General features: G+C 41.0%; 1 protein-coding gene across 5 annotated transcripts in view; it reads right to left on the bottom strand.

The window, feature by feature from the left end:
• Positions 1 to 13,815, bottom strand: part of MICU1 (mitochondrial calcium uptake 1) — a 267,615-nt gene that overhangs the window by 94,159 nt on the left and 159,641 nt on the right. For all 5 annotated transcript variants that reach the window (XM_017854624.1, XM_017854626.1, XM_017854627.1 and 2 more), the window contains 2 exons: positions 12,689 to 12,771; positions 10,704 to 10,901 (listed from right to left, as the gene is read on the bottom strand). In XM_017854624.1, coding sequence (XP_017710113.1) covers positions 10,704 to 10,901; positions 12,689 to 12,771 — 281 coding nt within the window. The remainder of the gene's footprint in view (positions 1 to 10,703; positions 10,902 to 12,688; positions 12,772 to 13,815) is intronic.

The following is a 13,815-nucleotide window of genomic DNA, read 5'->3' as shown; positions in this document are numbered from 1 at the left end:
AAAAAAAAAAAAAAAAAAAAAAAAAACAACTCCTGAGGAAAAAAAATGCTTTTTGAGATGGAGTCTTGCTCTGTCACCCAGGCTGGAGTGCAGTGGTGTGATCTTGGCTCACTGCACCCTCTACCTCCTGGGTTCAAATGATTCTCAGGCCTCAGCCTCCTAAGTAGCTGGGATTACAGGCTTGCACCACTATGCCTGGCTAATTTTTTTGTATTTTTAGTAAAGACAGGGTTTTGCCATGTTGGCCAGGCTTGAACTCCTGGCCTCAAGTGATCCTCCTACCTTGGCCTCCAAAAGTGCTGGGATTATAGGCATGAGCCACCATGCCCAGCCCATAGTTTTGTGTGTGTGTGTGTGTTTTTTAAAAAACCTTTAAACATATACTTGGCTCACTGAAGTTATAAATATCCAAAAGAAACAAGTATAGCAGTCATTCTTTTTTTTTTTTGAGATGGAGTCTTGCTCAGACGCCCAAGCTGGAGTGCGGTGGCACGATCTGGCTCACTGCAAGCTCTGCCTCCCGGGTTCACGCCATTGTCCTGCCTCAGCCTCCCGAGTAGCTGGGACTACAGGCGCTCGCCACCTCGCCCGGCTAATTTTTTTGTATTTTTAGTAGAGATGGGTTTCACCGTGTTAGCCAGGGTGGTCTCGATCTCCTGACCTCGTGATCCGCCCGTCTTGGCCTCCCAAAGCGCTGGGATTACAGGCGTGAGCCACCGTGCCTGGCCATATGGCAGTCATTCTTATCCCTGGGAGATGCATTCTGAGATACTCAGTGGATGCCTGTAACCAAGAATAGTACTGAACCTATTTGCCATCACATGGAACATGTTTCTATTCAGGTCTTTCTTTTTTTTTGAAACGGAGTCTCACTCTGTCACCCAGGCTGGAGTGCAGTGGCACGATCTTGGCTCACTGCAACCTCCGCCTCCTGGGTTCAAGTGATTCTCCTGCTTCAGCCTCCCTAGTAGCTGGGATTACAGGCACCCGCCACCACACCTGGCTAATTTTTGTCTTCTTAGTAGAAACAGGGTTTCATCACGTTGGCCAGGCTGGTCTCAAACTCCTGACCCCAGGTGATCCTCCTGCTTCAGCCTCCTAAAGTACTGGGATTACAGACGTGAGCCACCACGCCTGGCCTTTGTTCAGGTCTTTCACTCACACATTTAAAGCCTATTCCATCTTAACTAAGCACTTATCACACATGGTGGCTATAACGAGATACATCAGCAAAATTAGCATAATTTTTTTCCTTCTTCCTAATTTCCCAGCTAGGAGATTTGTTCTTACCATAGATCTTGGCAACCACAGCATACAATTTTTTCCTTTCCTTTATATTGAGAACTTTCAACCTTTTAGGAAGTACTTTACAGCTTCTCTTTGGCACATCTACATTGCCAGCATCACTACTCTTGTGCTTTGGGGCCATTAGTAAATAAAATAAAGGTTACTTAAACACAAGCACTCCAGCAGTCAATGTGGTAATAGAGATGACTACTAAGTGACTACAGAGTGGGCAGTGCAGACAGCCTCTATATGCTGACAAAGAGATCATTCATGTCCCCGTGGAGCAAGTGGGACCTCAGGAGATTTTATCACGCTACTCAGAAAGGCATGCAATCTGAAACTCATGAACTGTTTATTTCTGGAATTTTCCATTTAATATTTTTGAACTACAGTTGACTGCAGGTAACTGAAACCTCAGAAAGAGAAATTGCAGATAAGGGAGGACTATTGTACTCTTTACAAACTCTTCCAATTTTTGGAAAAGTCAAACTGAAAACCTCTAAGAAACTATTCACATTCTGCTTTGTAGAGGCAAAGTGGAAGTACAAAACTAAAGGAAAATATCTCATTTTGTTTCTTGGATTTAATTAGATCAAGAGTCAGGTCTCATCATTTAGTTTACACTTCCCCAGAAAACAAAATAAACAAAACTGGGCTATCAGTGCAAAAAGAAACCTACTTTGCCAACGAGTGGTCTAGTTCCAGCAAGTGTTTGAAAGCCTTCTTGCCTTCTGGTCTCCTTTTCTGTAATATTTTGGCCAGGAAAGGAGCTGAGGCATGTCCCTTGATATGGTTCTTTGTTGCATCAGACAGATTTAATTCTACCTCAGCACTTTAAAAAGATGGGTAGAAAGATGTCAACTTGATGATTTAAAGGGTGGGTGACTCTAGAATCTCTTTAGGTACTTTTAATTATTTAGTTTATTATTATTTTTTTTAAAACTCCTTGATATTTAACTTAATACCTTCTTTTTTTTTTTTTTTTTTGTCTCTAATATTTTTTATTTGTTTTGTTTTTTAGATGAAGTCTCACTCTGTCACCCAGGCTGGAGTGCAACAGTGTGATCGTGGCTCACTCCAACCTCCGCCTTCTGGGTTCAGGTGATTCTTGTGCCTCAGCCTCCCGAGTAGCTGGGATTATAGGTGTATGCCACCATGCCTGACTAATTTTCTGTTTTTTGTTTTGTTTTGTTTTGTTTTTTAGGTTTTTTTCAGACAGAGTTGCGCTCTGTTGCCGAGACTGGAGTGCAGTGGTGCGATCTTGGCTCACTGCAACCTCCACCTCCCGGGCTCAAGCAGTTCTCATGCCTCAGCCTCCCAAGTAGCTGGGATTACAGGGACATGCCACCACACCTGGCTGATTTCTGCATTTTTAGTAGAGATGGGGTTTCACCATGTTGGCCAGGCTAGTCTTGTACTCCTGACAGCAGGTGATCCACCCACTCGGCCTCCCAAAGTGCTGGGATTACAGGCATGAGCCGCTGTGCTCGGCCTAATTTTCTGTATTTTTAGTAGAGATGGGGTTTCACCATGTTGGCCAGGCTGGTTTCGAACTCCTGACCTCAGGTGATCCACCTGCCTCAGCCTCCCAAAGTGCTGAGATTACAGATGTGAGCCACTGCACCTGGCCTTGTCTCTATTCTTACTGACAGATGAGAATAATTATCATAGTTCTTTATATCTCCCTTTTTCTTTCTGATTGAACAAATCTAGTTAACCTCAATATTTTTTTCTTGAAGACTGAAATATAATCAGTGACTGAAATAGAATTCAGTTACTGTTATCCTCTGAATCATACCTAATTTACCTTTAGATAATTGACACTCAGGCTTCTTAAAATGTAACAATTTTTTTTTTTTTTTGAGATGGAGTTTCGCTCTTGTTACCCTGGAGTGTAATAGCATGAGACTGGAGTGCAATGGCATGATCTCAGCTCACTGCAACCTCTGCCTCCTGGGTTCAAGCGATTCTCCTGCCTCAGCCTCCCCAGTAGCTGGAATTACAGGCATGTGCCTCCACGTCCGGCTAATTTTGTATTTTTAGCAGAGACAGGGTTTTGCCATGTTGACTAGGCTGGTCTCGAACTCCTGACCTCAGGTGATCTGCCTGCCTTGGCCTCTCAAAGTGGTGGGATTACAGGCGTGAGCCAGCGTGCCCAGCCAAAATGTAACAATTTTATTGGTTATTTGATAAGCACGTGAATCCCAACTTATAAAGAAGATCATGCTACAGACTGGAATTCTATTAGATGATAACTTTTCAGTGTCCTTGTCTTATATTCTGGAGTTGGCTGCTTCTTTCTTCTACAAATTAGTTTTTGCTTTTTTTGACATGACAGCTCCTTTCCCCCCTTATCCCTCTCAAATTAAAATTAACCATAATCTTTCAAATAATTTTCTAATACCTTTCAGTTCTGACTGACATCCTACCTGCTACAGTCATTAAGAAATCAATGAATATATTAACTGGAATTGGATTTGGCACCTATCTCCAAGGAACTCAATAGTTCTCAGTAGCCTTAGATGAAATTTTTAATAACCTTAAAAGAGAATTTTAAAACCAACTCTATAATCTTGTCATTCTTTTAAGCCTGTTTTTTGAGTTCCCAAATAAAGAAAAAAGGGTAGAATGAGAAAAAAAAAAGAGACCCAAATTTAAAAAGCATGAAAATAGCTATAAAATCCAGCAGCTAATAATTCTTGTGATTAAATATAATTAAATGGCTAGTTTAGGCAGTATCTTGCAAGTACAAAAGAACAGTGTATTTCTTCACAGTCATAAGATTTGAGTGACAAAGAAACTGGTAAAAGATGATTCTCAAGAAGGTAGACTGTACATATTCCAGAAATGTGGTCTTTTTCTGTCTCTAAAATTCAGAAAATTTTATTTTTCTTTAGAGTCTCAAATAAATCAGGCACAGAAATGCCATTTCAGACTAAAAGTAATAACTTAATCAGACAAAGAACAGAAATAGTAGAAATAGTTCAGTCTGAAAGACAGTGTGAAGTAGACCCGAGTTGGAATCCTAGTTCTCCCATATAATAGTCCTGTGACTTTTACCTCTTTGTGTTTCAGTTTCTACATCCAGAACATGGGTAAAATATCACTAAACCTGACAGGGTTGTTGAGAATTAAAATAAAGAAGGCATATAAAGTGCCTGGCTCATAGTAGGTACTCAATAAATGATCATGAACTTATCCCTTTTCTCTGACCCCTCTGGAAATTAAGTTTGACAGATAAATAGCACTCTCTTCACTTTCAAAGCTACTGTGATGAGAAAAAGACAGAAATAACTAAATGGAACAATAAATCTCCTGGATCTGAAGTTTTAAAGTAGGTAAGCAATGAAATGAAACTAGTGAGAGATGGATAGAAAGAATGGTGGAATTATAAAACCCAGACAAAAGTTACTAAGATACTATGACTCATTTCTGTTTTCCTCTTGGCTGTGATGATGAGATTATATTTCATACTCAATGAGTGGAGAAATTACCTAACCTTAGAAAAGTAAAATTAAAAGTGTTTCATAGAAACAAAAATTGCTACCATTTTCCAGATGTTTTATCAGAAAGCAATTTCAAAATGAAAGTAAGGCCTTTCCATCACCCACGTGAGATGACCTATTTAGATGCCTGCCACCGTGCTAGGTGGCGGTGGGTATCAATGGGAAGGTGAACACACTTATTAAAGGCACAGTGCATGCCAGGTGGTGTTAGGTATGAAATATTTTATTACTTTGCTAAGGCTCCCATAGCAAAATACTACAGACTGGGACTTTTTCTCATAGGTTCTGGAGGCTATACGAGTGTAAGTTCAAGGGGCCAGCAGGGTTGGTTTCCTCTGAGGCTTCTCTCCTTAGCATACAGATGACTGCCCTCTGCCTGCCTCTTCACGTGATTGTCTCTTGGGTCTTTTTGTTGTGCCCAAATTTCTTCTTCTTATAAGGACACCAATCAGGTTGGATTAGGGCCCACTCGTACCCCTCATTTAATGCAATCACCTCTTTAAAGACCTTATCTCCAAGTAAAGTCATATTCTGAGATACTGGGAGTTGGGACATCAACATAGGAATTTTGGAATTTTGAGGGGATACAATTCAGCCCATTACAAACATCATCTCACTTAACCATTGCCCTGTTTTACAAATGAGGAGCCAGGCTCTGAAAGAATAAATAAACCCATCAAACGTCACATAGCCAGTAAGTGGTGGAACCACAATTTTAACCAAGGCCTCACAGCACTAAAGCCTATACTCTTGCTGCTAGTCACGCTTCCTCAAAGAAGTACAAATGTAGTTGGGAAGACACAGTACTGACTGATGAAATTTTACATAAGGAGGTCATCAATAAGAAGGTACTTATTCTACTGGACGTCTTGGTCCATTTTCTGCTGGTATAAAAGAATACCATAGATTGGATAATTGATAAAGAATAAGTTTATTTGGCTCTTGGTTTTGCAGGCTGAGAAGTCCAAGAGCATGGCACCAATATCTGGCAGGGGTCCTTTCATGGTGGAAGGGCAAGCAAGCATGTAAGACAGAGGGTAAATGGGGGCCAAACTTATCCTTTTACCAGGAGCCCACTACCACAGTAATAGCCACTTTCATGATAATGACATTAATGCATTTATGATAGCACAGCCCTCATGACCTAATCACCTCTTAAAGGCCCTGCCTCTTAACAGTGATATAACAGCAATTAAATTTCCAATACATGAACTTTGGTTGGGGGTGGTGTATAATGAAATCATAGCACTAGATTTATGCCATGATATGGAAAGAATGGATTCAGTATTACTAGCCACTTACAGAACACTTACTACATGTTAGGCGGCATTCTTTCACAAGAGTCTATTTTATTGGTCTCCTCACATGAGGAACTGCTGACTGGCAAACAGGAACAGTCTTGGCACATCTTGGCCCAAAGTCTACAAATAGTCCCACATCAATGTCAAACAAAAGAGAGCCTTCTAGAGTATCTTAGATATGACTGCCTTTTACATCTCTTTTCTTCTGCATTTGGGTGTAGGCCATGTGTAGGAACATATGTATGAAACCCCTAATCTGCTTTATAATATTTTCCCTCATGGACATTCTATGCAATACGGTTTTTTTTTGAGACGGAATCTCGCTCTGTCGTCAGGCTGGAGTGCAGTGGCACAATCTTGGTTTACTGCAACCTCCACCTCGTTGGTTCACGATTCCCCTGCCTCATCCTCCTGAGTAGCTGGGACTACAGGCAGGCGCCACCATGCCTGGCTAGTTTTTTGTATTATTAGTAGAGACGGGGTTTCACCATGTTGGCCAGGATGGTCTCAATCTCCTGACCTAGTGATCCACCCACCTTGGCCTCCCAAAGTGCTGGGATTACAGGCATGAGCCAGTCGTGCCCGGCCTTCTATGCAATATGTTAGTGGGCTTTCAACTCTATAGCATCTCAGTATGCAAGACAAAAGTCCTATGCTCTGTTTCTCTAGGCTCTCAATTGTGTTTCTTTTTTTTTTTTTTGAGACGGAGTCTTGCTCTGTCACCCAGGCTGGAGTGCAGTGGCCGGATCTCAGCTCACTGCAAGCTCCGCCTCCCGGGTTTACGCCATTCTCCTGCCTCAGCCACCTCGCCCGGCTAGTTTTTTGTATTTTTTAGTAGAGACGGGGTTTCACCGTGTTAGCCAGGATGGTCTCAATCTCCTGACCTCGTGATCCACCCGTCTCGGCCTCCCAAAGTGCTGGGATTACAGGCTTGAGCCACCGTGCCTGGCCCTCATTTGTGTTTCTAGGAATAAGTGATGGTTTAGATTGTGGTCAGGCTGGCACCTGCTCAGCCCTCTGGTTGACCCTGTAATTGTTTTTGCTAAAAGCTTTTTTGTTTGTTTTTATTTATTTATTTTTTTTCTTTTTTTGTTTTTGTTTTTGCTAAAAGTATTACCCTAGCTTGTGCTTCTTTAACTACATTTTTTGGCCCTACACTCTGTTTAATTGTAATTATATAATTAATAAGGTAAATCACTTACATTCCCAGATTATGTTACAAATACTCCCAATGAAGACCAGTCTGGGTATATATGCATACTAGGGAGGCAAGGCATATGACTTGAACCCTAGTACATACTAACCCTTATACAAACATTGTTAGATGAGGTCTACTTCTTTCTTCTATACTCTGAGGAGTATATTGGAATATTTTCATAAGAATGCAAACTTCACAAAGGTAAGCACTATGCCTTTGCGTGTGTGTGTGTATATATATATAGTAACATATCTAGTATATTTTATATATAAAAATACCCAATATAAATCAGTGAACAAAATAAAATTCACTGCCTCAGAAGTATCTGTTTTCCCTAGGGTAAAAATAGTAATATTACCATTTCCAAATAAAGCTCTGGAAGCATAACACTTAAATGCTATTGGACACACATTTTCTTCATTCTGTGAAGTTATGTTTTGAACTCCATGATCTGCTATAGTTTACTGTGGCAAGGTAGCTGGCAAAAAACAACAGTACTGTGGTTATTCTGAAGATAGAGCCCTCTATGTACAACTAGACAAAAGGAAAACTTCACTAACTAGAATATTTAGAAACTGAGGTATTACGATTAATTTATGACTAATTTTCTGGTTTACTGAGAGCTGACCAGATAATGTCTTTTGCTTCTATTATTGTTGAAATCTTTTCAAGTGATTTTCTAGGCTGATGTGTCACATTCCTCTGCATGCAATGAAGAAAAAACCCTTTGAAGTCTAAGCACTTAACCTTTCCTGATACTTACTTATTCTTGAGCTTTTCACTAGACAGAGAAAGCTATCTATCCAGCTGTGCGAAGGAAGTTAGAATAGGGAAGCTGTGTTTGGTTCATGTAAAGGTACTGAATAAAAGAAAATCCTATACAATATTTACTTAAGAAAAACAAAAAAGAAAAAAAGGAATAGGGAAGCTGCAAAGCTTTTCAACATGGCAAACATTTACTGACCTTTTACTATACTAAAGTCTTCACCAGGTTCTAGGAAACTGAGACTTTAAGTGAAACAATGCATAACAAAATCAATTTTACCACAGGCTAATTGATAAAGATGAGAGTTAATTTCCTGTGGCATATTTCTGGTCACAAAAACATCACCATGGCTGGGAGTGGTGGCTCACACCTGTAATCCCAGCACTTTGGGAGGCCGAGGTGGGCAGATCATCTGAGGCTGAGAGTTCAAGACCAGCCTGGCCAACATGGTAAAGCCCCAACTGTACTAAAAATACAAAAATTAGCTGGGCATGGTGGGGCACGCCTGTGATCCCAGCTACTCAGGAGGCTGAGGCAGGAGAATCGCTTGAACCCGGGAGGTGGAGGCTGCAGTATGCAGAGATTGTGCCACTGCACTCCAGCTTGGGAGAGAGAGCAAGACTCCATCTCAAAACAAAAACAAAAGCATCACCAAAATTCTAAATAAAGACCCAAAACACCTCTAGTAGTAAACACTGAAATAAATGTGAGCTATATATAGATCTAAGAAAGATTGATAAAAACAAGTAAGATAGTCATTCACCCAGTTTTTAGTGAATTATTAGATGTCAGTGGTCATAGTGGTGGTGGGTTAAATCAAGAAATAAATGTTTGCAAAGTGAAAATTGTAATAAGTACTTCCTCCTACCATGAAGTTCAAACATAAACAATAACCAGTAAATATGGCAGGCTCACTGAGAGCTTTTGAACTGCGTTGTTTATCATCTACTTTATGAGTTTTTATTTCACAATAATTTGCATTCTTTCATTTTCTAACATGCTTATTCCAGTTCAGGATGGAGGATGATCAGAGACTATCCTGGCTGCTCTGGGTGCAAAGCAGGAACCCACCCCAGACAAGATACCGTTCCATCTAAGGGCACATACCCACTCACTTAGACTGGGACCATTTAGACACGCCAGTGCACTGAACACGTACATCTTTGGGATATGAGAGGAAACTGGAGTACTCAGGGAAACTCAAGCAGACAGGGAACTCCGCACAGACAGAGGCTCTAGGGGGAAATCGATTTGTTCCCGCTCACCGATGTTACAACAAAACGACATTGAACGAAACAACACAACTGAGACAAGTGGGTGGAAAAGCTGAAATCATATATAAGAACCTTGGGGAAACACTGGAAAGCAGATACAGAAGTAACATACATAGTTTAAAAGCAACATAGCACCTTTCTCCAATATTTTCACCTGTTTTAGTTACAGTATTTAATGTTTCGAAATTCCAAATAATATTAAGGTAGGGCGTGTGTTAAAAGAAAAAGAGAGGCTGGGTGTGGTGGCTCACACTTGTAATCCCAGCACTATGGGAGGCCAAGGCAGGAGGATCACATGAGGTCAGGAGTTCAAGACCAGTCTGGCCAACATGGTGAAACTGCATCTCTACTAAAAATACAAAATTAGCTGGGTGTGGTGGCACATGCCTGTAATTCCAGCTACTTGGGAGGCTGAGGCAGGAGAATTGCTTGAACCTGGGATGTGGAGGTTGCAGTGAGCCAAGATCATATCATGCCACTTCACTCCACCCTGGCTGAGAAAGCAAGACTGCCTCAAAAAAAAAAAAAAAAAGAAAAAAGAAAGAAGAAGAAAAAGAGGTTGGGAAACACCAGTGTAAGGGAATTTTTTAAAATGTCAAGAAATTAGAGACTAGATTTTTTGTCTCCAGACCAAAAAAATACATATAGAAGGCATTTGATGAATGTTTTGAATGGAATAAATATCCAGAATAGCAAGATGGTCTAAACTTTAAATGGAGAAGTAAACTTGTAAATCCCCAAACACAGTAAGATAGATACCTTTGCAACTCTCAGCAATGTTGCCTTAAACAATTAAAGAGACAGGATCTCACTGTGTTGTCCAGGCTGCTCTCAAACTCCCGGGCTCAAGCGATTCTCCTACCTTAGCCTCCCAGGTAGTTGGGACTACAGGTTTGTGCCACTGTGCCTGGTTAAGCACATATATTTTATATTAAGCACACATATTTTTATCCTGACATTTTGTGTTTCCAGCTCTTACTACCTTTGCAATTATCCATCCTTCTTCATCTCCATCTTCTGGTGTCTTCCACGCGATAAACAAAAAGGCAGGAATATATGCTCAGATTGAGAACTGCTGTGACCCCTGAGTTTCTTTCTCCACAAACTGAGCATACAAAGACAGCTAAGATTTTCAATTTAGAGGTTTTTGGTTTCCGATTGAAAACCAAGTGTTTTGAAGCAACACTTCACTTCATGACATTTTCACAGAACATGTTGTTTCCTATCTGCTGTCGGTTTATAAATCACTGATAAGCTCCAAACCAATCAGTTCTCACAGCTGGAGGGAAATGGAAAGAATGTCTATAGCATAGGCCCTCCTGCCCATCAGCTCCACATGTGACGGATCTGCTAAGTCTAAGGAAGACCTACCTCGAGTTTCAGAACATCATGCTGAAGTTTACGCTGAAATTCGAGGAAGTTTTTGATTGTCAGCTTTCCCTTCAGATCAGCTCCAAAAAAGTAGGTTGTGAGGGCTGAACACAAGCCAGACTTGAGGGTGTTGCCAGTAGTCGGACGATCTCTGTGGCGCATACCCATACTGGTTTGGGAGCGAATGATGCTCTGAACCTAATACAGAATCAAACCCACATCCAGAAAAATATTAGGAAGTGAAAAAACATAAACATAGAAAAGTAAGAATCATACCTATTGTTTACTATTTGCCTACTCTGTATTATAATTATCTCTTTTAATGCTTACAACAATTTTTTTTTTTTTTTTTGAGACAGAGTCTCTGTCACCCAGGCTGGAGTGCAGTGGTATGAAATCAGCTCACTGCAACCTCTACCTCCCAGGTTCAAGCAATTCTCGTGTCTCAGCTTCCTGAGTAGCTGGGACTACAGGTGCACACCATCATGCTTGGCTAATTTTTTTGTATTTTAATAGAGACGGGGTTTTACCATGTAGGCCAGGCTGGTCTTGAACTCCTGACCTCAAGTCATCCTCCCACCTTGGCCTCCCAAAGTCCTGGGATTGCAGGCGTGAGCCACTGCACCCAGCCTACAATAATCTTACAGGTCCTATTATTATCCTTGTTTTACAAATGAGATTGAAGCACATGTAATTAAATAACTTGCTCAAGGTCAAGTGGCTGGCAAGTAGCAGAATTAGGGTTCTAACACAGGCAGCCTGACAACTTTACAATTGGGATCCTCTTAGAAAATCTCTGTTCGGGAAAGGATGAACATTTGTTTTTGAGACTCAAAAACTCTCTCACGGCCAGGCGCAATGGCTCATGCCTACAATCCCAGCACTTTGGGAGGCAGAGGTGGGTGAATCACCTGAGGTCAGGAGTTTGAGACCAGCCTGGCCAACATGGTGAAACCCCATCTCTACTAAAACCACAAAAAGTAGCTGGGTGTGGTGGGAGTGCCTATGATCCCAGCTACTCAGGAGGCTGAGGCAGGAGAATCACTTGAACCTGGGAGGTGGAGATTGCAGTGAGCTGAGATTGCGCCACTGCACTCCAGCCTAGGTGACAGAGCAAGACTCCATCTCAAAAAAAAAAAAAAAAAAAAAAAAAAAAAAAGAGGGTCTTGCTCTGTCATACAGGCTGGGGTGCAATGGCACGATCATAGCTCACTGCAACTTCAAATTCCTGCGCTCAGGTGATCCTTCCACCACAGCCTCCAGAGTAGCTAGGACTACACGCACATACCACCAATCCCAGCTAATTTTTTTTTTCCCCTGTAGAGACAGGGTCTCACTATGTTGCCCAGGTTGGTTTCAAACTAGCCTCAAGTGGTCCCTCCACACCTCCACCTTCCAAAGTGCTGGGATTATAAGCACAAGTGATCATGCCCAGCCCAGTTTCTTACCTTACATAATGTACCTGATACTTCCTCCCACTTCCTGGAATATTTGCCCTTTTCCTCATTTTGAGAATACAAAAAATGCTTTTTCCTATACATACAGTTTTTCTGTTTTGAAACCACGTCTGGCAATCATAACAACTGTATCTGGAGAAGTACCATGGCTCCCCAATGGCAGAAGTTCTATGGAAATGTAATCTATTCCTGGGAGTTAGAAGAAATTGTCACCTACTATAGTCAAAGGTATGGTACCATTTTTCCTTCTCTTATAGAAATCCTTTAAGAAAATATGTAGTCCTTGTATTCTGGAACTGCCTAGCACATAGCAGCTTTTTGGTAAATGTTGAATTGCCATAATTTAGCTTCCCAGCTAGAGGCATTATAACCTAATTTATGTTGGGGAATCAGAGAAATGACATTTTAGGTACTTCAAAAATTGGAATAGCCTCTGAGTATACTGACCAGGGCTAAGGTAACTCCAAGGCACATGAACATATATTTTAAGTATTAATATATTTAAAGGAACTCTCCAGGACAACTTGCCTGTTCAAACTCCTCCATATCTACTTCTCCATCTCCATTCAAATCAAACATCTTGAAGGCAATTTCAAAATTTCTCTGAGGAGCTGCAGAGGAGAGAAAAAAGATATTTAGAAGGCATTGACCAAAAATAAATCCCTTTTAAAGAAAAACAAGGCTAAGCACTAAAATGTAGTATCAAAGTCACCGTAAAAGTGACTGTGTCAAAGTCTCAATAAATGGAAAATGATACTGCATTTATTGAGATCACCCTTTTAGGAATACTCCTTGAAACCAAAAAAGAGTACTACTATGACCAGAAAGATGGCACTTGTCTATCTTTTTGTTTCAACGTTCTTTGTCTTAAATGGTTTAGCTTTGCTTTCAGAGACACCATCTTCTTAGCTGTATAATATTAATGTTGTTCTGTTGTTTGAATATGGTATTACTTACCTGGACAAGAAAGTGTGTCTAGGGTGAGACATATTGCTGCAAAGTAAGAAGTTGAAACACTACCTCTTAGTCTTGCCCTCACAACAAACCAGCTTTCTACTTTGTTCTTTCTAGTCTCTTTATTGTAATTACAGTCAGTAGTTCTGGGCATGTCACCCTGCCAACATGGATAATTTCAAGTTGGCTTCTTTTATTAGTTTATTCATTATCACTACAGCTCTATGGTAAGGCAGAAAAGTGTACCGTAAGGTACTCAGCCCCCTATTTCTTTTTTATTTTTTTGAGACACAGTTTCATTCTCTTGTCCAAGGTGGAGTGCAGTAGTGCCAACTTGGTTCACTGCAACCTCTGCCTCCAGGGTTCAAGTGATTCTCATGCCTCAGCCATCTGAGTAGCTAGGATTATAGGCGTGCGCAACCAGGCCTGTCTAATTTTTGTATTTTTAACAGAGATGGGGTTTCACCATGTTGACCAGGCTGGTCTTGAACTCCTGACCTCAAGTGATCCACTCACCCTGGCCTCCCCAAAGTGCTGGGGTTACAGGTGTGAGCCACCATGTCTGGCCTCAGCCCCCTATTTCAATCATGTCAGCTGCATACACAAATTACTAAGTATACTTAAATGGTAAAATTAAGCTGAAGTTTAAATACCAAAATGAAAAAATGCAAAGCTTGGCCAGGCGCGGTGGCTCAAGCCTG

This window comes from Rhinopithecus bieti, unplaced genomic scaffold, assembly GCF_001698545.2.
Source record: "Rhinopithecus bieti isolate Rb0 unplaced genomic scaffold, ASM169854v2 scaffold_36008, whole genome shotgun sequence".
Taxonomy (NCBI): domain Eukaryota; kingdom Metazoa; phylum Chordata; class Mammalia; order Primates; family Cercopithecidae; genus Rhinopithecus; species Rhinopithecus bieti.
The sequence above is the reverse complement of the archived record's forward strand: the minus strand, read 5'-3'. Positions and strand labels throughout refer to the sequence as shown.